Source organism: Mustela nivalis (genome assembly GCF_964662115.1).
Source record: "Mustela nivalis genome assembly, chromosome: 12".
NCBI lineage: Eukaryota > Metazoa > Chordata > Mammalia > Carnivora > Mustelidae > Mustela > Mustela nivalis.
This window is the reverse complement of record NC_139031.1, coordinates 69,197,299-69,222,602: the sequence shown is the minus strand read 5'-3', so window position 1 is coordinate 69,222,602 and position 25,304 is coordinate 69,197,299. Positions and strand designations below refer to the sequence as shown.

The window sequence follows — 25,304 nt, the reverse complement described above, 5'->3', positions numbered from 1 at the left end:
TGTTTTTTTTTTTTTTTTTTCTTTTAAAGATTTTTATTTATTTATTTGACACAGAGAGAGAGCACACAAGCAGGGGGAGCTGTAGGCAGGGGAAGAGGGAGAAGAGGGCTACCCACTGAGCAGGGAGCCCGACGTGGGGCTTGATCCCAAGATCCTTTCCCAGTATTTTATTTTATTTTTATTCCAGTATTGTTAACATAGAATATTATATTAGATAAGTACAACATAGTGATTCAACAATTCTATGTATTATTCTGTGCTCGTCAAGATAAATATACTATTGGGGCGCCTGGGTGGCTCAGTGGGTTAAGCTGCTACCTTTGGCTCAGTCCATGATCTCGGGGTCCTGGGATCGAGCCCCACATCAGACTCTGCTCAGCAAGGAGCCTGCTTCCCTCTCTCTCTCTGCCTGCCTCTCTGCCTGCTTGTGATCTCTCTCTGTCAAATAAATAAAATCTTAAAAAATAAATATACTATTAATCCCCTTCAGCTATTTCACCCATCCCCCCCCCACCTCCCCTCTGGTAACCATCAGTTTGTTTTCTATAGTTAAGAGTCTGTTTTTAGGGACGCCTGGGTGGCTCAGTTGGTTAAGCAGCTGCCTTCGGCTCAGGTCATGATCCCAGCGTCCTGGGATCGAGTCCCACATTGGGCTCCTTGCTCCGCAGGGAGCCTGCTTCTCCCTCTGACTCTTCCTTCCACTCTGTCTGCCTGTGCTCGCTCTCACTCACTCTCTCTCTGACAAATAAATAAAATTAAAAAAAAAAAAAAAGAGTCTGTTTTTGGTTTGTTCCTTTTTTCTCATTTGTTTTGTTTCTTAAACTCCACATATGAGTAAAATCATATGGTATTTGGCTTTCTCTGACAGACTTATTTCACTTACCTTTATACCCTCTAGATCCATCCTTGTTGTTTCAAATGGCAAGATGTCATTCTTTTTTATTACTGAGTAATAGTCCATGACAGATAGGTAGGTAGATAGAGATATACGCATACATATATAGTACTACTTCATCTGTTCGTCTATTGATGGACACTTGTGCTGCTTCCATTATTTGGCTATTGTAAATAATGCTGCCATGAACATGGCAGCATTAGTGTTTTTATATTTATATTATATATAAATTAGTGTTTTTATATTTTAGTGTTTTTATATTTATATTATATATAAATTAGTGTTTTTATATTTTTGGGGTACTCAGTAGTGTAATTATTGGATTGAATTACTGAATCATATGATAATTCTGTTTTCAATTTTTTGAGGAATCCTGTTTTCCTCAGTGAATACAAGTTTGTATTCCCACCAAAACAAGGTTCCTTTTTCTCTATATCCTTTACAACACTTGTTTCTTCTGTTTTTGATTTTAGCCATTCTGATAAGTATAAAGTGATAGTGTGGTTTTGATTTGCTGGTTGATTTTTGATTAGTGTGGTTTTGATGATCAGTGATGTTGAGCACCATTTCTTGTGTCTGTTGGCCATCTGTATTTCCTCTTTAGAGAAACATGTATTCATGTCTTCTGCCCATTTTTTAATTGGATTGTTTCTTTGCTTTGCTGTTGTGTTGTATAAGTTCTTTCTAGATTTTGAATACTCAACTTTTATTGAATACATCATTTGCAAATGTCTACTCCCATTCAATAGGTTGTCTTTTTTAACCTTCACTGTGCAAAAACTTTTATTTTGATGTGGTCCCATTAATTTATTTTTGCTTTTGTTTCCCTTTCCTTAAGAGACAGATCTAGAAAAATGCTGCTGTGGCCAATGTCAGAGAAATTACTTGCCTGTGCTCTTGGATTTTTATGGTTTCAAGTATCACATTTAGGTCTTTTTTTTTTTTTTAAGATTTTATTTATTTATTTGAGAGAGAGACAGTGAGAGAAAGCATGAGAGGAGAGAGGTCAGAGGGAGAAGCAGACTCCCCATGGAGCTGGGAGCCTGATGCGGGACTCAATCCTAGGACTCCGGGACCGTGACCTGAGCCAAAGGCAGTTGCTTAACGAACTGAGCCACCCAGGCGCCCTCACATTTAGGTCTTTAAGCCATTTTGAGTTTATTTCTGTGTATGGTGTAAGAAAGTGGCCCGTTTAATTCTTTTACATTTACCTGTCCAATTTCCCAACGCCATTTGTTGAAGAGACTGTCTTTTCCCCATTAGATATTGCCTCCTTTGTCAAAGGTTAATTGACCATATTATTTTGGGTTTATTTCTGGGCTCTCTATTCTGTTCGGATAATCTATGTGTCTATTTTTGTACCACTACAATACTATTTTGATTACTATAGCTTTGTAGTGTATCTTGAAATCTGGGATTTTTGACACCTCCAATTTTGTTTTTCTTTTTTAAGATTGTTTTGGTTATTCAGGGTCTTTTGTGGTTCTCTATAAATCTAAGGATTGTTTGTTCTAGTTCTTTGAAAAATGCTGTTGGTATTTTGATAGATTTGTAGATTGCTTTGGGTAGTATGGACATTTTAACAATATTGGTTCTTCCAATCTATGATCATGGAATATCTTTCCATTCATTTATGTGGTCAGCAATTTCCTTCATCAGTGTTTTACAATTGTCTATTTTATTCCTGGGTATTTTATGATCTTTGGTATAGTTGTAAATGCAATTGTTTTTTTCTGGGGGGGGAGATTGTTTTCTTAAATTCTCTTTCTACTGATTCATTATTAGTATATAGGAATACAAAGGATTTCTGTATATTGATTTTGTGTCCTGAAACTTAATTAATTTATCAGTTCTAGTAGTATTCTGGTGGGGTCTTTAGGGTTCTCCGTATATAGTATCATGCCATCTGTAAATAATGAAAGTTTTACTTCTCCCTTAGCAATCTGGATGCCTTTTCTTTTTTTTTCTTTTCTGCTGTGGCTAGGACTTCCTAGTACTCTGTTGAATAAAAGTGGTGAGAGTGGACATCCTTGTCTTGTTTCTGACCTTAGGGGGAAAGCTCTCAGTTTTTCACCATTGAGTATGATGTTTTCTCTAATCCTACTTTCTTAAGAGGTTTTTATCTTGAATGGATGGTGCAACTTGTCATATGCTTTTTCTACATCTACTGAAATGATCATATTATCTTTATTCTTTCTCTTGTTGATGTGATGTATCACATTGATTGATTTACAAATATTGAGTCACCCTCACATCCCAGGAATAAATCCCACTTGATTGTGGCAAATGTATTATCAGATTTGGTTTGCTAGGGATATTTGCATCTATGTTCATCAGAGATATTGGCCTATAGTTCTGGGGGTTTTTTTGTTTGTTTGTTTTATTTTGTTGTTGTTGTTGTTGTTTGTCATCTCTTTATCTGGTTTTGGTATCAGGGTAATTGTGGCCTCAATACATAGGTTAGTATTTGGTTTGTAACTCTACTTTTTGTTTTTTACATGAATTAAGAGATTAATACATTAAAAAACAAATAGTCTAAAAGCAAGCATTATTGTAACTGGTTTGTAACTCTACATTCTGTTTTCTATACATATTTAAGAGATTTATGCTTTAAAAGAATTATTAATTTATGTCTTGGGGCACACATTGTGGAAATACATAATTTTGTGACGTAACAACCAAAAGGAGCAGGGACAGAGCTCTCAAGAAGCAGAGGTTTTGCATGCTATTGAAGTTAAGCTGGTATAAATGCAAATTAGAGTGTTACAACTTTAGCATGTTAAATGTAATCCCCATAGTAACCGTAAAGAAAAAATAGATATGGAACATGAAAGTAAATAAGAAGGGAATGTTAACAATTCACTGCAAAAAAAATCAGCTAAACACAAAAGAAGAATGTAAGGCAGGAAATAAGGGTCAGAAAAGCTCTAAAGCATGTAGAAAACAAAAAACAAAAGGTAGACGTTTTAATCTCCCATCAGTGATTATTTTAACTGTAAATGAATAAGCCAGTCATAAAAACATAAATATTGTGTGATTCCACTTACATGAAGTACTTAGTGTAATCAGAATCATAGAGACAGAAGAATGATTGATGTCAGGGGTTAAGGGAAAGGGGGAATGGGGAGTTACTATTTAATGAGTATAGAGTGTCAGTGTTATAAGATGAAAGTTATGGAGATGATAGAGATGATCACACAACATTGTTCAATATATTTAATACCATTGCACTGTATATTTAACACCATTGCACTATATACTTACAAATGGTTGAAACAGTAAATTTTGCTATGTGTATTTTACTGCAATAAAAATTTTGAAAAAAAGATGTTTAATGCAGTAGTGTCAATTAAGTCAAGTATTGGAAGCAACTTAAATGCCAACTGCCCAACATTTTTAGACCACAGTTGACCATTGAATAACATGGTTTTGAATTGCATGGGTCCACTTATATGTGGATTTTTTTTTTAAGATTTTATTTATTTATTTATTTATTTGACAGAGAGAGATCACAGGTAGGCAGAGAGGCAGGCAGAGAGAGAGAAGGAAGCAGGCTCCTTGCTGAGCAGAGAGCCCGATGCGGGACTCGATCCCAGAACGCCGAGATCATGACCTGAGCCGAAGGCAGCGGCTTAACCCACTGAGCCACCCAGGCGCCCTGGATTTTTTTTATAAATACAGTACAGTACTGAAAATGTATTTTCTCTTCTTTATGATTTTTTTTAATGTATTTATTTGACAGAGAGAAATCACAAGTAGATGGAGAGGTAGGCAGAGAGAGAGAGAGGGAAGCAGGCTCCCTGCTGAGCAGAAAGCCCAATGTGGGACTCGATCCCAGGACCCTGAGATCATGACCTGAGCCGAAGGCACCGGCTTAACCCACTGAGCCACCCAGGTGCCCCTCATTATGATTTTCTTAATAACATTTTCTTTTCTCCTAGGTGGCTTTATTGTAAGGATACAATATATAATACATATAACATATAAAATATGCATTAATCCACTGTTATTGGTAAGACTTCTGCTTAGCAGTAGGCTATTAGTAGTTAAGTTTTGGGGAATTAAAAAATTATATACAGATTTCAACTGCACTGAGGGCGAGCACCCAACCTCACATTGTTCAAGGGTCAACTGTACTTTCTTACTATATTTCATGATGGAATATTAAAGAACAGATGGAATAGCTACCAAAATAATTATGAAGACCACATAGGAAAATGGGGAAGTATGATAAGATAAAATTTTAATATATATTAATAGTTGCTAATAATAAAAACACATGTGCTAGACACTGTTTTGATTTTTTTGCATTTAATCCATTATATACATTACGTCCTCATTAAAATACAACACCCTGGGAATTTTTTTTTTTTTTGTCAGATGGGAAAAATCAAGGCAAAGACTAAATGACTTTCGCAAGATGAAGTAGCTAATTAGGTGCAGAGCAGAGATGCAAAATTGTTTGGTTCCAAATCCCAGTATATTTGTTTGTTATATGAAACAAACTATATGTATATGGTTATAAATACAAGGTGAAAGATAACTTGCAAACATTAAATTGGCTGTGTTAAGAGAATAGGATTATGTGACTTCTTTTTTATTCTTTTTGTAACATATTTATTGGGGAAAAAATGAATAGAACAAATAAGCAAAAAAATAAATAAATAAAGTGTTGTCTCAGTCCCCCCAGATTTAATTGCTATTATGTTGTTTCCTGCTTATTTTACTGTTGTTTCATCATGTTTTCAAATTAAAATATAATAAAATAGAGGTATAGCACACGTGATAATAATCCAAGGTAAACTGGAAAATTCAGCTATGTTTCATAGGGCATAGTAATAGTCCTAAAGATTAATAGGACTTAAAATGTTTAAATGTTAAATGGAACTCTATTAATAGCTGTTATTAGATTAAGTATCTTCTATATACCAAACACTTTTCTTTTGGTGACTTGTATAGAAAATTCAGCTTTCTCTTAGTTTTTCTAATTCTTCCTTTAATTCTACCAATAAGGAGGAATCCCAAGATGAGGGTATTTATTACATCATAGAATGCTTACAAATCTCTGTTTCTTTTCCACAACTTTGGCACTAGGACAGTCCTTCATCTGCCCTATTCCCTATCTGCCCTAACCCTATCGTTAGGGTAGGGTAACTATTATAACGAAATACCCCAAAACCTCAGACCCTCACTAAGAATTTATTTCTCACTTATTCAGCAGTGCAAAAGAGCTATGCCTAGTTGAGGGGCTGTCTTCCGAGTTGAGACTCAGGGAGTGGGACTTCCTAGTTTTGTGGGTCTTCATTGCCCAGGATCTCCGGCCAGACTGGGAATGGAATGTCTGTTTAGGAGCTAGGTCTAAAAGCAACTTCCATCATTTCTGCCTAGATTTCATTCAGAGAAGTCAATCACAGGAGCCCTATATAATCACAAGGGAAGCTTGGAGATGTAGTCTGATAGGATGCCAAGAAGGAAAATAAAGGAAAGGGTTTGTTGTAGAGAATAGCAGTAGCTGTAACCACATACAACCTAACCTAGCCGGGCATGAATGGGTGGATTGTGCTATGTTCTAAGCTTTAGGATGAACAACTGCCTTTTCCTGGTGCTTAAATTTGTCTTTCTTTATCATCAGTATTGTAAAAAGATTAGGTATAAAAGAAGATACTTACCTGTTCTGGTTATAATCTACTAAGATATATCAATACAAACCAAGCTATTTGGACTCCTTTTCTAGAATACTAGATACAAAGAAATAAATCAACTTCTTATTTGTGAGCTACCAACAGGCATCTTATGTCACAGAGAAGAGCCTGAGAAAATGAAAATAGAATCTGAGACAGGTGAAAAGCAAAGCATCCTGATACTGCTCAGTTTCTGAATGTAGGTGTGACAAAAAAGCAGAAAGCCCTTATTCTTTAGGAAAAAAAAATTTATACTAACTTCCTCTTTAAGAATGGAAATTAACTTTTTATCAATAAAATTTGTTAGCTGGGGGCATCTGGGTGGCTTAGTGGGTTAAGCCTCTGCCTTTGGCTCAGGTCATGATCTCAGGGTCCTGGGATCGAGCCCCCCCCCCCACTCTGCTCAGCAGGGAGCCTGCTTCCCCTTCTCTCTCTGCCTCTCTGCCTCTCTCTGTCAAATAAATAAATAAAATCTTTTTAAAAATGTGTTAGCTAGATAGAAAGCCAAAGAAATGCATTTTTGTTTTGACAACCTACTTTTCACAAGATAAAAATTTTCTTAGCACAAATAAGTTACTGATTTACTTTTTCTGTTACAGAAATGAAACTTTTAATTGATTTTATTGCTTCAGATGTTTGTGAAAGTTGCTTAGCTAAATCAGAAAAGTCACACAATAGTAATTGTGAAAATTACATAAGGTTTTGAATTGTATCTGTTTATGTAGATTATTCAACAGTAAGCCTCACAAACTTTTTTTTAAGATGCATTATATTCGCACACTCTAAAAACTACAGTTTTAACTATTCTCTTCTCTTCTCTTAGTACACTAGAATTTTAATAAAATGATTTTAAACAGTTTTTGCGCCCAGAGCCGAAACACAATGCACTTTCTTTCTCACACTTAACACAAAACTAGTTTCACCTGGGTCTTCTCTGGCTTTAGTTACAGGAGCAGGTTTTCCTTTCTGTTTTTTTTAGCTTACCTAGATAAAGGTTCTAATCTTTGCAGTGGAAAGAGTTTTGACAAAACAGTTTTGCTTGGTCTCTAGGAACCCTTGTGCACTGTTGATGGGAATGTAAACTGGTGTAGTCACTGAGGAAAACAGTACGGAGCTTCCTCAAAAAGTTAAAAATGGGGGGCACCTGGGTGGCTCAGTGGGTTAAGCCTCTGCCTTCGGCTCGGGTCATGATCCCAGGGTCCTGGGATTGAGCCCCGCATCGCACTCTCTGCTCAGCAGGGAGCCTGCTTCCCTTCCTCTCTCTGCCTGTCTCTCTGCCTGCTTGTGATCTCTGTCAAATAAATAAATAAAATCTTTAAAAAAAAATTTTTTTTATTTTTTTTAAAGATTTTATTTATTTATTTGACAGACAGAAATCACAAGTAGTTGGAGAGGCAGGCAGAGAGAGAGAGGAGGAAGCAGGCTCCCTGCTGAGCAGAGAGCCCCATGTGGGACTCGATCCCAGGACGCGAGATCATGACCTGAGCCGAAGGCAGCGGCTTAACCCACTGAGCCACCCAGGCGCCCAAAAAAAAATTTTTTTTTTTTTAAAAGTTAAAAATGGAACTTCCCTATGATCCAGTAGTCACATTACAGGGTATTTACCCCCCCCCAAAAAAAACATTAATTCAAAAGGATACATGAACCCCTATGTTTGTAGCAGCACTATCAATAACAGCCAAATTATGGAAGCAGCCCAAGTGTCCACCAATAGGTGAATGGATAAACTTTTGTTATTTTCAAGTTACAGTGGGTTTATCAGGATGTAACCCCATTAAAAGTGGAGAGAGATCTGTAGAGGATTACTAACCATGGCTATGCTTTATGCTTAACAGAGCTATCCTGTTCCTGATGGAGGAACAGTAGGGATAGTACATTCATTTCAGGTTTTAAACTGGCATCTAAAACAAAATTACTGTGCTTTGTAACTCCAACAAGATACAAATGACCTTATTACCGATAAATCTTGGGTTGTATAAAGACATTGTATAACAAAGAATTTTTAAATTACTTTAAATAATTTTATTTAAATTAATTTATTTAATTTTATTTAAATTATTTTATTAAATAAAATTAAAAATTTTATTTAAATTTTATTTAAATTAAAAATTACTTTTTAAAAATTATCATAATTCCAAGGTAACAGAACAAGTATATAAAACAGTGTCTGTGATATTTTATTATGGTAACATTAAAGTCATAGCCGTAAATTGTCATTATCTCTTAGGAATGCATGAAAAGACGCATAACATGTAATTCATTTATATCCAGTTTCAGTTCTATATGTACATCAGAAGTTCTCAGTTTTTATTATGGATACACTGTTCAAAATTTAATTGCACATGTAAAAAGTTTTAAAGCTGTTATTTTGTCCATAATTTCATATGCTCCTATCATAGTTAGTGCCCGAGTTAGTTGGTCTCTTAAAGCATCAGTAGTTAGTGACAAGTTGTTACTATCCGTTTTCCACCTATCAAGTGCTTGGCGGACTCTCTCACTTAATGAAACAGTGCTGAAAATTTTAAAGATAATATTATTTTAATTACCAATTAAGAATATTTAAGTTACTTAAAAATTACATACCTAGGTTTCCAAATCAATTTACCAGTGATTGGAACCAGAAATTGATTTCAAATCAATCTACCACCAATTTGAAGTGAAGATTAAATTATTGGTGAAGATAGTTCATATAAAAATTAACACAGAGCTTGGCAAATAGTGGATATTAGCTTCATGCCAACACTTGTTTCCTTGTAGAAAATCAGTTCAATTAACTTTCAATTCTAAGAGAGAGATACTCAGGATCTCAAAACAATAATTATGGGTTATTTATTCTAAGGCAGTATATTACTGCTACAGTACTACAGGGTTTTATAACTTGATCTCATGACAGCTCTCTTAGGTAACTATATCCATTTTACCAGTGGAGAAAGTGAAGTACCTAGAAGTTAAGGGACTTATCCAAGGTCACAAAACTACTTGTAGTTTAAAACTAGGCAGTCTGCCATGGGAGCCCTTACTCTTAACTACATTACCCACATGGTTCTCAACTATATAATAAACTAACATCAGAGTCTTTTATAGCAAATTAGAATTCATGTTAATATGATGTTTCAAGGGCGCCTGGGTGGCTCAGTGGGTTAAGCCGCTGCCTTCGGCTCAGGTCATGATCTTAGGGTCCTGGGATCGAGTCCCGCATCAGGCTCTCTGCACAGCAGGGAGCCTGCTTCCTCCTCTCTCTCTCTGCCTGCCTCTCTGCCTACTTGTAATCTCTCTCTGTCAAATAAATAAATAAATAAATCTTTAAAAAAAAAAAATGATGTTTCAAACCCTATATTTTCAAAATGATATAAATCAGAACATGAGAATAAGCTTATACTGCCTGTTGTTCTACATACATACCTCTTTGCAGAAATATCTGTTTCTGAGATGACCAGGTTTAATTTTTGACACAAAAACTTAAAATTTGTTTCAGTGATGTTATTGGCAACTATGTTGAAGATCTTCTCTAGGATTTTCTCTACATTTGAACATAAAAAAATTTCAAGTCATTTCTTTTAAAAAAAACATACTCTATTTTGCATTATTATTATATCTCGGTCCCTTAATTCAAATATTTATGTCAAGTAAAATTGAAAAGTAAGATGTACACCCAATATACAAACTGAAATTTGAAGCATTTGTTCTATTTTCTTCCAAAATCTGAATAATCAACATGTAATGGCCATTTAAAAATATATTATAAGCAACTTCAAAGTGATTTTCAAAATCTCTCTTTATTTCCTTGAGGATTTGATAGAATCCTTTGATTCTAGCTTTAATTATAGCTTCTTTATGTACCATCTTTAAAAAAACCAAGTTTACATCTACTATAAATATAGTATATGTATGTATATTTTATATCAAATCACTTTATTTAATGAATGCTGGCTTAGATATAAGTAGAGAGTTTTTAGTTATTTTTTTTTAAGAAAAGCTTCTAGATAATTTGAACTAGATCTATTAAAAAAAAAAAAGATTTTATTTATTTATTTATCAGAGAGAGAGAGAGAGAGCACGCACACACAAGCAGGCAGAGTGGCAAGCAGAGGCAGAGAGAGAAGTAGGCTCCCGGTCAAGCAAGGAGCCCGAAGCGGGCCTCGATCCCAGGACCTAGGATCATGACCTGAGCCAAAGGCAGCAGCCTAAGCCACTGAGCCACTCAGGTGTCCCTAGATCTATTTTTTGTTACTGTTAAGGTACTTTGGGAATTTTCAAGAACTAGCAATCTCCCACCCCTCTGTAATCATCTCAGTCCCTAAGACTAGATTGTATGCTAATGATATAGATGAAAGCCCAATGTCCTAAGCAAAATTTCAAGGAAGGAACCCCATGTTCTTTGTTAACCAGAGAATAAATATATCTCCCATGATGACTTCCTCTCCACTCTCTTTGGGTGCCTGGAATATGAAGGCCTCTTGGATATAAAGAAAGGATATAAATGGCTAGGGTTCTCTTATTTTTGCCAACTTTATCTATTGCCACTTCTCTATATTCTCTTCCTATTACCTAATAGGAATACTTTATGGATTCTTGGAGACTTCTAAATTATAGAAGTAATTAGAAAAAACAGCTACTATAGCTTTTAATTTTATCTCTTAGTTTCCTTTCATCAATGAGGCCCAATTCTTAAAGAAACTTCTAACTAGTAACCACGCCCATGGCTTAAAGAGGACTGACTGTACATTATTAGTGACCATCTCACTAGACTATGAGATTATGCTGACATAAACTGATTACACACAGGGAACATATTAGAATGATGTAGAAGGATGGTTTTGTGTACTTCCCCCAAATCTGGATCCATACTTACTAAAATGATTTAATACTTCTTAAGTACTCTTTGAATTGGAGGACCAAACTCTGGGTCCAATCTAAGGATTGACAGTGAGAAGCATAATTAGAGTCCCAGAAGAAAACTTAGTTTTTGGGAACTTAGCCCTAAAGAAAGAAATTTCTATGCCAGAGGCTTGGAGAGACCAGTCTCCATCTGGTGCAGTGGAAGGATCTTAAAGAAAATGGACCTGCTCTCTGAAATAATCAGAGACAACCAAAGAAATGTTTAAGGGCAAAGAATGAAGACTACCCACAACTGCAGACAGGTGATCATAATGGGCCAAAAGCTGACTGGCTTCTCTGGAAAAGATCTAGGCATTTTCTTCAAGGCCAGATGAGAGTTTTAGAGCAACTACATGTGGTGCTACAGATCAGAACCCAGGAAGAAGTTTTTGTGTGGGATATTTAAGTCAGCACAACCATGATGAGAAAACTGTGGAAGGGTATTGAGGCCAATAAATGGATAGCAGCCTGGCCCTCCATTTGGGTTTGCCTGTTTTCAATGGTTTAGTTTGTGTAGACCCAGATTAAATAATCTGAATTATAAAAATAAACAACTAACCTTCAGAAAAGGGAGATGATAAATGCTTTAATGTCTCTGCCAGATTGAAAACCTCTAATGAAAGCACACAATCTCTTAATTTATAGACGATACTAGAAAATGACTTACAAGCTAGTAGGTCACTCACTCATCACCTACCATCTCTTTGATCTGCCCTCTGTAGATAGTGTGCAATAGTATACAATTGTTTTCCTTTACAGATTTCCATTGGAGGTCTCAGCAAGGGGTTATCATCAAAATTTATCTCCTTCAGTGAAAAAAGGTTGTGGATACCATTAGGCAGAACTGTCAGATTATTTCCTAGTAGAAAAGAAGTTATAATTGAAGTATACCTTTCTGCATAAAGAAAAATCTGAAGATAAGTAACAACTACTTATAGGGCATTTACTGTGTCTTGCTGCAGACAGATAAACCAAATAGAAACTTTGTTTCCTTGCTAGGAGTGAGAAGAAGGAAATATAGAAACAGAGCTGTGGTTCTTTTCTCTCAGAGGATGGCAAAATGAAATAGGAAGCTGTCCTCTTATATATATGAAAGGACTTTACAGAGTAGGTATGATGGCAATTTTTTAAATAAACTTTTTATTAAGAATAATTTCAGATTTACAGCACGTTACAGAAATTGTAGAAAATTATTGTATATTCCTCATCCAGTTTTAGTTTCACCTAATGTTATCATCTCACATTATTGTATTACATTTGTCAAAACTAAGATACATTGGCACATTACTATTAAATAAACTTCAGACAATTTTGGATTTTATTAGTTTTTTCTTTTAGTGTCCTTTTCTGTTCTAAAACCCATTCCAGGATAACACATTGCATACGGTTCTGACTTCTTTGCCTCCTCTGGTCTGAGACACAATTGCTCAGTCTTTCCTTATTTTTCATGATCTTGACATTTGAACAGTACTGATTAGGTACTTTTGTAGAATATTCCTTAATTTAAGTTTATCTATTTTCTCATGATTAGATTAGGGTGATGGGTTTCTGGAAAGAATACCACAGAGGTGAAGAGCTCTCATCACATCATGGCAAGGGTACCTGATACCCATATGACATTACTAGCAATGTTACGTTTGATCCCTTGGCTAAAACAGTGTCTTGCCAGGGTTCTCTGGCATAATGTTTTGCTTTTTTTTTCTTGTCTGTACTGTATATTTTTTGTAAGTGAGTTACTAAGTCTGGTCCAGCCTCAAGGACCAGACTCTACTTCCCTAAAATGTAATGTTTTCAAGACACCTTAATCCAATATAAACTGAACATAAAAAGTAAAACTGTGATGACTAACAAGGTAAGACTTTGCAGTTTAGAGGAACATTTAGAGAGGAACTGGCCCATAAGTTTGCCTATTAGTTATAAATTTATAATTATATTATTTATAGCCCTAAAGGAAGCCCTATATTATTTATAGCGCTAAAATGGTTCCTTTCAATGAAGAATGGCATTCAGAAATCAAGATCAGGATACTACTTTTGCTCATTTGTTCTGGGAGTGTGTATGTATATATATATGTATATATGTATATATGTATATATGTATATGGGGTTTTATAATGTACTTTATAAGCTCATAACTATAAATATATATGTTTTAATGCTTATGTATAATATATATATAAGTCATAACATTTAGTATTTAGGGTCTGGCTTCTTTCAGTTAACATAATACATTTGCTATTTTATTGGTGTTTAATGATGTACCAATAGTTTGTTCCTTTTTATTAATGAGAAATATTCCATTAAATGGATGTACATACATCGTCCATTCACTAACTAAAAGACATTTTGAATGATTCCACTTTTTGGTGATTATGAATAAAACCACTCTATATATTTGCACTCAGTTTTTTCTTATTGATAATAAATTTACATTTCACTTTAAAGTGTAGCTAGAGTGTGATTGGTGCATTGTATGGTAAATATATATATAACTTTATGAGAAATTATGAAACTTTTCCATAGTGTGTATCATTTTGCATTCCTCCCACCATTGTATCAGAGTTGCAGTTATAGCTCTTGGTATTGTCAGATTTTAATTTCAGTTATTCTAAGAGAAAGATTTCATTATAGCAGTTCTTTCTGCGCACAGGTCCTATCCCAGCGCTTTAATAAAAGCTCCTTTTTGCACACACACAAAAAATCTCATTGTAGATTTAATTTGCATTTCTCTCATGATTAGTGATTTGAGTATATTTCCTTGTTCTTATTTGCCATTCATATACATCCTTTGTAAAGTATTTGTTCAAAATTTATGCCAATTTTTATTGAGTCAACTGTTTAATATTGACTTTTGAGAATTACTTTTTATGTATTCAGCAAATATTTTCTTCTGGTCTCTGGCTTTTCTTTTCAGTCTTCAGCAACACCTTTTGAAGGGTAGAGGTTTCTAATTTTTTTTTTTTTTTAAGATTTTATTTAGGGGGCACCTAGGTGGCTCAGAGGGTTAAGCCTCTGCCTTCAGCTCAGGTCATGATCTCAGGGTCCTGGGATCGAGCCCTGCATCAAGCCCTGGATGGGGCTCTCTGCTCTGCAGGGAGCCTGTTTCTCCCTCTCTCTCTGCCTGCCTCTCTGCCTACTTGTGATCTCTCTCTCTCTGCCAAATAAATGAATAATATCTTTTTAAGATATTATTCATTTATTTGGCAGAGAGAGAGAGCATGAGAGGGGAGTGGGAGAGGGAGAAGCAGACTCCCTGCTGAGCAGGGAGCCCGGATGTGATATGGGACTCAATCCAGAGACTCTAGGATCATGACCTGAGCTGAAGGCAGTCACTTAACCAGGCGCCCAGAGATTTCTAATTTTGATGAAGTCCATTTTTTTTGTGGATTATGATATTGGTGCTGTGTCTAAGAAATTTTTGCCAAAGTTAAAAATATTTTCTTCTATATTTTTATCTAGCAGTTTTACCATTTTAGCTTTTTTTTTTTTAAAATATTTTATTTGTTTATTTGACAGCTAGAGAGAGAGCACAAATAAGCAGAGTGGCAGGGAGAGGGGCAGAGAGAGAAGCAGAGTGGCAGAGAGAGGGGCAGAGAGAGAAGCAGGCTCTCTGCTGAGAGCCTGACGCGGGGCTCGATCGCAGGACCCCGGAATCACGACCCGAGCCGAAGGCAGCCTCTTAACCAACTGAGTCACCCGGGCGCCCCCCATTTTAGCTTTTTACATTTAGGGTCTGTGATTCATTTTCAGTTGGTTTTTATATGGTATGTGGTGTGGATAAAGTTGTTTTGTTTTGTTTTGTTTTTAATGTTGCAGTTTATTTTATTTTATTTTGTTTATTTTGGGCTTGTGACCATCTGGCTCTAGCACCAGTTGTTGAAAATTACATTGGATTACATTCACATATTTGTCAAAAATCTATTGACCATAAATGCATGGGTCTGTTTCTACACTGTCTATTCTGTTCCATTGATCTATGTCTGTCATTTTGCCAATTGTACAGTCTTGACTACCATACCCTTTGATAAAGCTTAAAAATCAGGATTGCATGGAGCACTGGGTGTGGTGAAAAAATAATGATGCTGTTATGCTGAAAATAAATTTTTTAAAAAATCCGTTCATATGAGTCCTTCAACTTTGTTCTTTTTTTCAAAATAATTTTGGCTATTCTATTTCTTTTACCTTTTATATAAATTTTAGAATTAGCTCATTGCATTCTGAAATAAAAAACTTTACTGGGATGTATATTGGAATTGAGTTGAATTTAAAAATAAGTTGGAGAAAAGTGACATATCAATAATATAAAGTCTTCCAATTTATGAGTACTGTATTTCTCTGTATTTAAGTCTTGTTTATAGTTTTAAGCATATAGACCTTACATATACTTGGTCAGATTTTTACCTATTTTATGTTTTTTTGGTGTTATTTTAAGTGGTACTTTTAAAAGCATTCACTTATCAATCATTCATTGGTAGAATACATTTACTAGAAAAACAGCTGACTTTTGTAAATTAACTTTGTATATGGCAATCTTGCTTAAACTCACGAGTTCAAGAGGCTTTTTTTTGTAGATCCTTTGTGATTTTCTTTTTTTTTTTTAAGATTTTATTTATTTATTTGACAGAGAGAGATCACAGTAGGAGAGAGGAAGGGAAGAGATCACAGAGAGAGGAAGGGAAGCAGGCCCCCTGCTGAGCAGAGAGCCCGATGTGGGACTCGATCCCAGGACCCTGAGATCATGACCTGAGCCGAAGGCAGCGGCTTAACCCACTGAGCCACCCAGGCGCCCCTTTGTGATTTTCTACCTAGACCATTTGTCTTTATAATCAGAGATCATTTTTTCCCCTTCTTCCTCTCCAATATGTTTACTTATAATTTCTTTTGTTGTTGTGGTGGTGGTGGTTGTTGCACTGGTTAGGATTTACAGTATAATGTTGAAGAGGAGTAGTGAGAAAGGGCAGCCTTGTTTTATTCCTGATCACAATGGAAAATAGTTAAGTCTTTTACCATTGAGTATGATACTAGCTGTAGCTTTTTGCAAATGCTGTTTCTTAGGTTGAGAAAGTTCCTTCTATTCCTTATTTTCTAAGAGGTCTTGCTCATTTGCTTTGTAAGATCATAAATGATATTGTATTTTGTCATGGGCTTTTACATATCTAGTATGATGTTTATATGACTTTTCTTTACTCTATTGATGTGGTGAATTACATTGGATTTTTTTTTTTTTTGGATTTTCTCTCTTCTCTTTTTCTCTTTCCAGTGCTCCAGAATTCATTGTTTATGCACCACACCTAGTGCTCCATGCAAAAACGTGCCTCCATGATACCCACCACCAAGCTCACCCAACCCCCCACACCCTTGCCCTACAAAACCCTCAGTTTGTTTCTCACATTGGTTTTTTAATGTTATCATCACTTTTATGAAAGGGGATTTTAGAAATTGGCATTATTCCTTCTTTAAATACTTCATATAATTCACCAATGAAATCATCTGGGCCTGCTTTAACAAATTTGGGCTATCTGTCAGCCCTCAATGATGCCTCTTATTACTCACCACCTTGTATAGTTCCTTCCCACATTATACCAAGATTGGTCTGTGTGATCAACAGAATGGCAAGCAGACTCAGAGCTGAGCACAGAGACTGACACCAGGCTCCATCTCATGACCTGAGATCATGACTTGAGCCCCAAACCAAGAGTCAGGGAGTGTAATACATGACATTAAGAGAAAAAAGGGATGAAAAAATATGATAATCTCAGTTGGTGCAGAAAATCCACTGAACAAAATTCAACACTCAAAAAAAAAAAAAAAACCAACAAATTTAGAATAGAAGGGAATTCCCTCAGTATGTGAAAGGATATGTATGTATGTATGTATTTTTAAGCTTTCTTTTTCTCAGTAATGTTTGTAACCCAGCGTGAAGCTTGAACTTAAAACCCCAAAATCAAGAGTTGCATACTCCTCTGACTAAGTCAGCCAAGCAGCCTAAGAAAGGGTATTGATGATTAACCCACAGTTAACATCCTACTAAAAGGTGAAACACTAAAAGCTTTCCCCTTACAATTGTCCCTAATATAGCCATAAGACAAAGATGCCTGCTGTCATCACTGATATTCAAAAAGAAAAAGAAATAAAAGATATTCAGAGTGGAAAGGAACATGTAAAACTATTTCTATTTACAGATGACATGATACTATTTAGAAAATCCCAAAGAGTCCACAGAAACTAGTAAAGCATATAAGCAAATCTAGCAAAGTTGTAGGATACAAGATGAACACACAAAAATCATTTATTTCTATATACCAGCAATGAACAATCCAAAAAGGGAAATTAAGAAAACAGTTTTCACTTACAATACCATCAAAATTATGTAGGAATAAACTTAATCAAGGAGTTTCAAGACTTAAGACCTAAATAAATGGAAAGTCCTCTTGTGTTTATGGATTGGCATCTGAGCAAGGAATTTAGGGATTCAGTGCAATACTTATTATAATTCTAATTTTTTTTTTTTGCAGAAATGGAAAACCAGATTCTTAAATTCTTACAGAATTGCAAGGGGCCCAAATTACAGAACAATTTTGCAAAAGAAAAATAGAGTTGGAACATTTTCTTGTTTCAAAAATTACTACAGAGTTACAGTGACCAAAACACTATGACAAAATCAGCATACAGTAATCTGTTGCATTTCTATACACAAATAAGCATCAGAAAGCAAAATTAAGAAATCAGTCCCACTTACAGTTGCACCCAAAACAATAGGATGCTTAAGAATAAACCTAACCAAAGAGCTGAAATACCTTTACTCTGAAAACTATAAAACACTGATGGAAGAAATTGAAAATGACACAAAGAGATGGAAAAGACGTTCTGTGCTCATGGTTTGGAGGAGCAAGTATTGTTATAATGTCTACGCTACCCAAAGCAATCTACAGATTTAATGCAATCCCTATTAAAATACCAACAGCATTTTTTCATAGAGCTAGAACAATCCTAAAATTTGTATGGAAGCAAAAACACCCCAAATAGCCAAAGCAACCTTGAAAAAGAAAAATCTGGAGGCATCACAATTCCAGACTTCAAGTTATATTACAAAGCTGTAGTAGTCTACAGAGTGAGGTACTGGCACAAAAAATAAACATATAGATCAATAGAACAGAATAGAAAACCCAGAAATGAACCCACAATTAAATGGCCAATTTTTCACCAAAGCAGGAAAAAATACCCAATGGAAAAAGAACAGTCCCGTCAACAAATGGTGCTGGAAAAACTGCACAGCCAACAGTTTAGCACCTGTCAGAAATCAACAACACCAGGAAACAACAAGTGTCGATGAGGTTGTAGAGAAAGGGGAACCCTTGTACACTATTGGTGGTGATGTAAACAGGTACAGCCACTCTGGAAAACAGTATGGAGATTCCTCAAAAAGTTAAAAATAGAACTACTTTACGAGACAGCAGTTGCACTACTAGTATTTGCCCTAAGAATACAAAAATAGTAATTCAGAGGGATACATGCACCCTGATGTTTATAGCAGCAGCGTTATTTACAGTAGCCAAATTGTGGAAGCAGCCCAAATGTCCATCAACTAATGAATAGATAAAGAAGATGTGGTACACACACACACACACACACACACACACACACAGGATTATTACTCAGCCATAAAAAATAATGAAATCTTGCAGTGACCTGGATGAAGCTAGAAAGTCTTATGCTAAGTGAAATGAATCGGAGAAAGACACCATATGACTTCACTCATATGTGAAATTTAAGAAACAAAACAAACAAGCAAAGAGGGGGAAAAGAGAGAAAGAGAGACAAACCAAGAAACAAACAGAGAACAAACTGATGGTTACCAGAAGGGAGATGGGTGGGGGGTGGGTTAAGCAGGTGTTGGGATTAAGGATTGCACTTGTGGTGAGCACCGGGTGATGTATGAAAGGTTTGAATCACTGTATTTTATACCTGAAACTAATATTACGCTGTGTGTTAACTAACTGGAATTTAAAGAAAAACTTAAAAAAAAAAAACAAACCCAGTATGAGATTGGCATAAGTTCAACGACCAATGGAACAGAATTGAGAGTCCAGGAATAATTCCATATATTATGGCCAATTAATTTTTGACAGGGGTTCTCAGACCATGCAAAGGGGAAAAATAATCTTTTTTTTTTTTTTTAAAGATTTTTTTATTTGTCAGAGAGAGAGCGCGTGAACACAGGCAGACAGAATGGCAGGCAGAGGCAGAGGGAGAAGCAGACTCCCTGCCGAGCAAGGAGCCCGATGTGGGACTCGATCCCAGGACGCTGGGATCACGACCTGACCGGAAGGCAGCTGCTCAACCAACTGAGCCACCCAGGCGTCCCGGAAAAATAATCTTTTCAGAAAATGATGTTAGAATAACTAGAGATTTTCATGCAAAAGAATTAATGTGGATCCCTACCTCACACCATAAAGATTAATTCAAAATGAATCAACAATTTAAATATGAGATAAAATTATAAAAACTCTTAAAACATAAGGGAGAAGTCTTAATGTCCTTAGATTTTGATAATGGATTAGTAGATATGACACCAAAAACAGGAGCAAGAAAAGAAAAAATAGCTAATTGGACTTCATCAAACTTTAAAACTTTTATGTATCAAAGGACATTATCAAGAAGGAAAGACAACCCATAGAATGGGAGTAAATAATTGTAAAACATGTATCTAATAAGGGTCTACTATTCAGAATATATCAAGAACTCTTTAACTCAACAACAAAATAACCCAATTAAAGCCCAATTTAAAAATGGGCAAAGGACAGGTGCCTGGGTGGCTCAGCAGGTGAGGTGTCTGACTCTTGATTTCTGCTTAGGCCATGATCTCAGGGTCCTGAGATTGGGGCTTGTGACAGGCTCAGAGCTCAGCACAGAGTCTGCTTGTCTGTCTCCCTCTGCCTCCCCACCCCCATAAGCAAATAAAATCTTTTAAAATATAAAATTAAAATTAAAATGGGCAAAGGAATTCAATATACAGTTCTCAAAAAAATATACAAGTGGCCAAAAAGCACCTAAAAAAGATGCTCAAATCCTTAGTCATTAGGGAAATTCATATCAAACCCTCAATGAGATACCACTTACATTCACTAGCATAACTGTAATCCAAAATGATGTAAAACAACAATATTGAAAAGGATATGGAGAAATTAGAATCATTGTACATTCATGGTGAGAATGTAAAATGGTTCTACCTCTGTGAATAACAATTTGACAGTTCCTCAAAAAATTAAACATAAAATTACCATATGACATCGGAATTCTATCTCTAGGGATATAACTTAAAGAACTGAAAATGTACTGAAATAAACACATGTGTGTACGTGTTCATAAGAGCACTATTCACAATAGCCAAAAGGTGAAAGTAACCCAAATGTCCATCAGAGGATGAATGGATCATCAAAGTATAGAGGATTTATAGAGTGTAATATTATTCAGCCATAAAAGGAATGGACTAGTGATACAAGGTACAATATAGATGAAGCTTGAAAACCTTATGCTAAGTGAAAAAAAGCCAGTCTAAAGAAGTCATTTATTGTACAGTTCTCTTCATATGACATATCCATGGTATTAAGTATGTCTACAGAGATACAATATGCATTGTAAGTTACCAGAGGGAGAAAGAAGGGGAGAAGAAAGAGCACCTGCTTAATGAGTAATTGTTTCCTTTGGAATTGACGAATGTTTGGAACTAGATACAATTAATGGTATATTATGCTACCTAGTTAATGTGCTAAATGCCATCAGTTGTTCACTTTAAAACTGTTAGTTTTAGATTGTGTGAATTTCACCTTAATTATAATTAAAAAAAAAAATACACTTAGGCACAGCATAGTCAAACTGCTAAAAACCAAAGATGAGAAGATCTGGAAAGCAACCAAAAACAAAAACAAACAAAAAACCTCATTCAACATGGAGACAGAAAAAGAGTTAACATGGGGAGAAACAGAAAACAACTGGTGAAATGTCTGATCTAAATCCAACTATACTGGTGTGCTTGGGTGACCCAGATGGCTAAGCATCTGCCTTTGGCTCAGGTCATGATCTTTGGGGTCCTGGAATTGAGCTCCATGATGGGCTCTCTGCTTAGCAGGAAGTCTGCTTCTCCCTCTCCATTTGCCTCCTCCCCCACTCATGCTGTCTCTTTCTTTCTCAAGTAAATAAATAAAATCTTTAAAAACAAATAATTCCTACTACTCCAATAATTACCTTAAATGTTAACTGACTAAATATCCCAATTAAAAGGCAGAGATTGCCATTAAAGGATGAAAAAGCAAGGCCGAACTATATATACTGTCTATAAGAGATGCATTTTGAGCATAAAAACACAGGTGCTGTCTACCAGGGATGTACTTTAAATATAAAGACACATATGTTGAAAGTAAAATGATAGTAAAGATGTACCATGAGAACAGCAAGTGTAAAAAGCCTGGAGTGGTTATCTTCTTTATTTTATCCTCAAAATAAAGATTATTACTGGGGATAAAGAGGGGCATTTGGGGATTTCAGATAATTAAAAAAATTCATTAGAACTGAAAGTCATGATAATCATATATGTGCATTTTTCTAATAATAGTTCCTCAAAATACATGAAAATAATTGACAATTAAAGCCAAAAATATATAATTCCACAACCATAGTTTTGGATTTTAACACTTTAAGACAACAAACCAGTAAAGACAGAAGATACCAGCAAAATTATCCACAACCTGGACTTATATGATATTCATAAAGCACTGAAGCTAACTCTTTCAGAATATACTTTTGAAAGAGTATATGTGTGTTTATCAAGGTACCCTATATGCTAAGCCATAAAGTTGGTCCCAAAAAATTTAAAAGGATTGAAATCATAAGGAGTTTGTTATCTGATCACAAGAAAATAATTGCTTTTCTACTAAATGTTCATCAACAGCAGAATAAGTAAAGCAAAGTATATTCAGAGTATATTCAGTATATTCAGTATATTATTCAGAGTGAATGTTTCACAACTACACAGAGTAGTATGAGTGAATTTCACAAACATAATGTTAAGTGAAAGAAGCCAGATATAAGAGTATATATTTTATTATTTCATTTAAGACACACTATTGGAACTCATGATAGTGTTTACCCTTGGTTAAGAGAACGGCAAGAAGTGACTGGAAAGGTACAAGATGGGGTTTCTGGTTTCTGGGAATGTCTTATCTCTTGATCTAGGTCCTAAAATTATGGGTTTCTTTAGTGTGTAGAAATTTATTGAGCTATAATCTTACAGTATGAACTTCTTTTAAAATTGGGAGATAATTGATAACTGACATATAACATTAGCTGCAGGTATATAACAATGATTCAGTATTTGTATATATTGCAAAATGATCAATATAGTAAGTCTAGTTAACATCCATTACAACATACAGGGTTTTTTGGCAATGAGAACTCTTAGTGTCTATTCTTTTAGCAACTTTGAGATAATACAAAAAGTATTATTAACTGTAGTCATCATGCTGTACTCCCCTGTGGTAACCACCAGTCTGTTCTCTGTATCTATGAGTTTACTTCTGTTTAGATTCCACATATAAGTGAAATCCTGTATTCTGTAGTATTTGTCTTTGTCTGGCTTATTTCACTTAACAAAATGCCCTCAAGGTCCATCCATGTTGTTGCAAATGACAAAAGTTCCTTCTTTTTATGGCTAAATAATACTCCATCGTGTGTGTGTTTGTGCGTGTGTGTATGTGTGTATATATATACACCACATTTTCTTTTTTTTTACACCATATTTTCTTCATCCATCCATCCATCCATTGATGGACACTTAGGTAAATGATACTGCAATAAACATTGGGGTGCATACTTCTTTTTGAGTTACTCTTTTCTTTTCCTTTGGATAAATACCCAGAAATGGAATTGCTGGATTATATGGTAATTCTACTTTTAATCTTAATTTCTTGATACAATGTGTACTTTTTTCAGCATATATTTATACTTCAGAAAAAGGTGTTTTTAAAAACTGGCAACAACGAAGGGCAGAGAGTGAGAGATAAAGAGAGAGGGGCTATAGGTAGGAATCCTTTCAGCAGCTGTTACTTTAGTACTTGTGAGCAGTGGTGCTTTTCAAAATATTTAGCAACTTGTTTGGCCCAAGCATTGACCTATCAGAACGGATGTCGTCTGTAAACAATAGATACAACAACGATAATGTAACTAGCTATCTTACAGGTAGGAGAAGAGGAAAGCCTGACTGATAGCATTATCAGTGCCTGCAGAGAGAACTATGAGGCAAGAGAACTGTCTGTCCTCCACAAGGACAACCACAAGTAGTTATCCTGTCAGTCTACATTCCTTTCATTTGTTATTTTGGCTCCTTGGAGAGAAGTTCTCACATCTGTTTAAAACCTGTATCTCTTTCTGTGCTTAGTGATTAACCATTTAATCCTCATAGTTTAAAGAATAGAAATTATTTTCATTTCCAGATTAGAAAACAACAGAAGATTAACATAAAGAAAAAAGAAACTTCCTATTGAATGATGGAGCTAGAATTCTAAGATCTGGGCTACTCCAAAGCCTGTGCTCTGAGGAAAGAAAGGAATCAATCTCTAAATCCCTTTCATTGGTGTATTACCTCACATTTGTGAAGCTATTTCCACAAGTCTATGAACAAGCAGAAGTTACTGCTTATCGGTGTTGCTGATGAAAACACTGAGGTTCAATGTTTTCAGCCTTCCTAAATTCACTAGTGACAAAATTAATTCACAAGAGTATATAAACATTTTTTGCTTGAATGATGCTTTCACAGTATGTTACCTGCTTTCAAAATCTCATTCAGTTTGACACCAAATCCATAGCATGAGTATTCTGGTTAGCTTCACTTTATAAATGGAAAAAGCAGACTAAATGAGATTTGAACTCAGCCCTTCTAACTTCAAATCTGGCGGTAAAAGCTGGTGACTTGTAGCATACTAATTGTTTAGGGATTGTCTCTTAGCTCCGAACCTACTTCTGTGGGTTTCTTGACTGTTTTTCTTTTACTGTTGTCCCAGCAACACTCTTACCCACCAGCAGCATGAACCACGATCTGTATAGTCTTCCCAACACTCCCAGAACTACGGCAAGCATTCTCTTGTGCTCTCACCCCACCATACTGCCTCTGTCTTTCTGCCTGTCATTATCTCTCTTACTCACATGTTAAGGTTCCCCAAGGTGGGTTATAACCTCTTTCAGGAAAGCAAGTGGACCTTATGCTTTGCTCTTATTTTCTGTACCTAAGAAAGCCATTTCCTTCCAATGAGCACTTAATGCATTATGTTGGCTGCTTTTCTGTCTTTTCAGCAAAATTTGCAACCTAGACATGAATATTCATTGATTATGCTTATTGATTACACTTGGCACTTACCACTCAAGTTTAGTTGCTGGAGATCATTTAAACATAGAAAAGATGGTGGCAGATAACTTATTTGATTGTTGTGTGCGTTTAAACTAACCAAACTTCTCAATTCCCCTATATTTCTTGGAATCTCTCTGATTGCATTATTTGAGATATCAAGTCTTTTAAGTTGAGTCATAGTAGACAGTTCTTCTGGAAGTCTTGTTAACTGTAATAAAAATTAAACAATTACATTTTAAATAAATATTTCTATGACTAAAACTTTGTCTAAAATCAAATGAAAGGATGGTTTTGGGGTCTTAAAAAGGGATTTTTTTAAGGTATTTATTTATTTGTTTATTTGACAGACAGCTCACAAGCAGGCAGAGTGGCTGGAAGAGAGAGGAGGAAGCAGGCTCCCTGCTGAGCAGAAAGCCCGGTGCAGGGCTCCATCCCAGGACCCTGAGACCATG

General features: G+C 35.5%; 2 protein-coding genes across 4 annotated transcripts in view; one reads left to right on the top strand and one right to left on the bottom strand.

The window, feature by feature from the left end:
* ANKIB1 (ankyrin repeat and IBR domain containing 1) overlaps window positions 1-25,304 on the top strand; it is a 261,525-nt gene that overhangs the window by 8,853 nt on the left and 227,368 nt on the right. The gene's annotated exons all lie outside the window — the stretch shown is intronic.
* LRRD1 (leucine rich repeats and death domain containing 1) overlaps window positions 8,874-25,304 on the bottom strand; it is a 35,362-nt gene continuing 18,931 nt past the window's right edge. For all 3 annotated transcript variants that reach the window (XM_082692608.1, XM_082692607.1, XM_082692609.1), the window contains 4 exons: window positions 24,862-25,060; window positions 12,152-12,313; window positions 9,979-10,096; window positions 8,874-9,088 (listed from right to left, as the gene is read on the bottom strand). In XM_082692608.1, coding sequence (XP_082548734.1) covers window positions 8,902-9,088; window positions 9,979-10,096; window positions 12,152-12,313; window positions 24,862-25,060 — 666 coding nt within the window. In that variant the 3' untranslated portion in view covers window positions 8,874-8,901. The remainder of the gene's footprint in view (window positions 9,089-9,978; window positions 10,097-12,151; window positions 12,314-24,861; window positions 25,061-25,304) is intronic.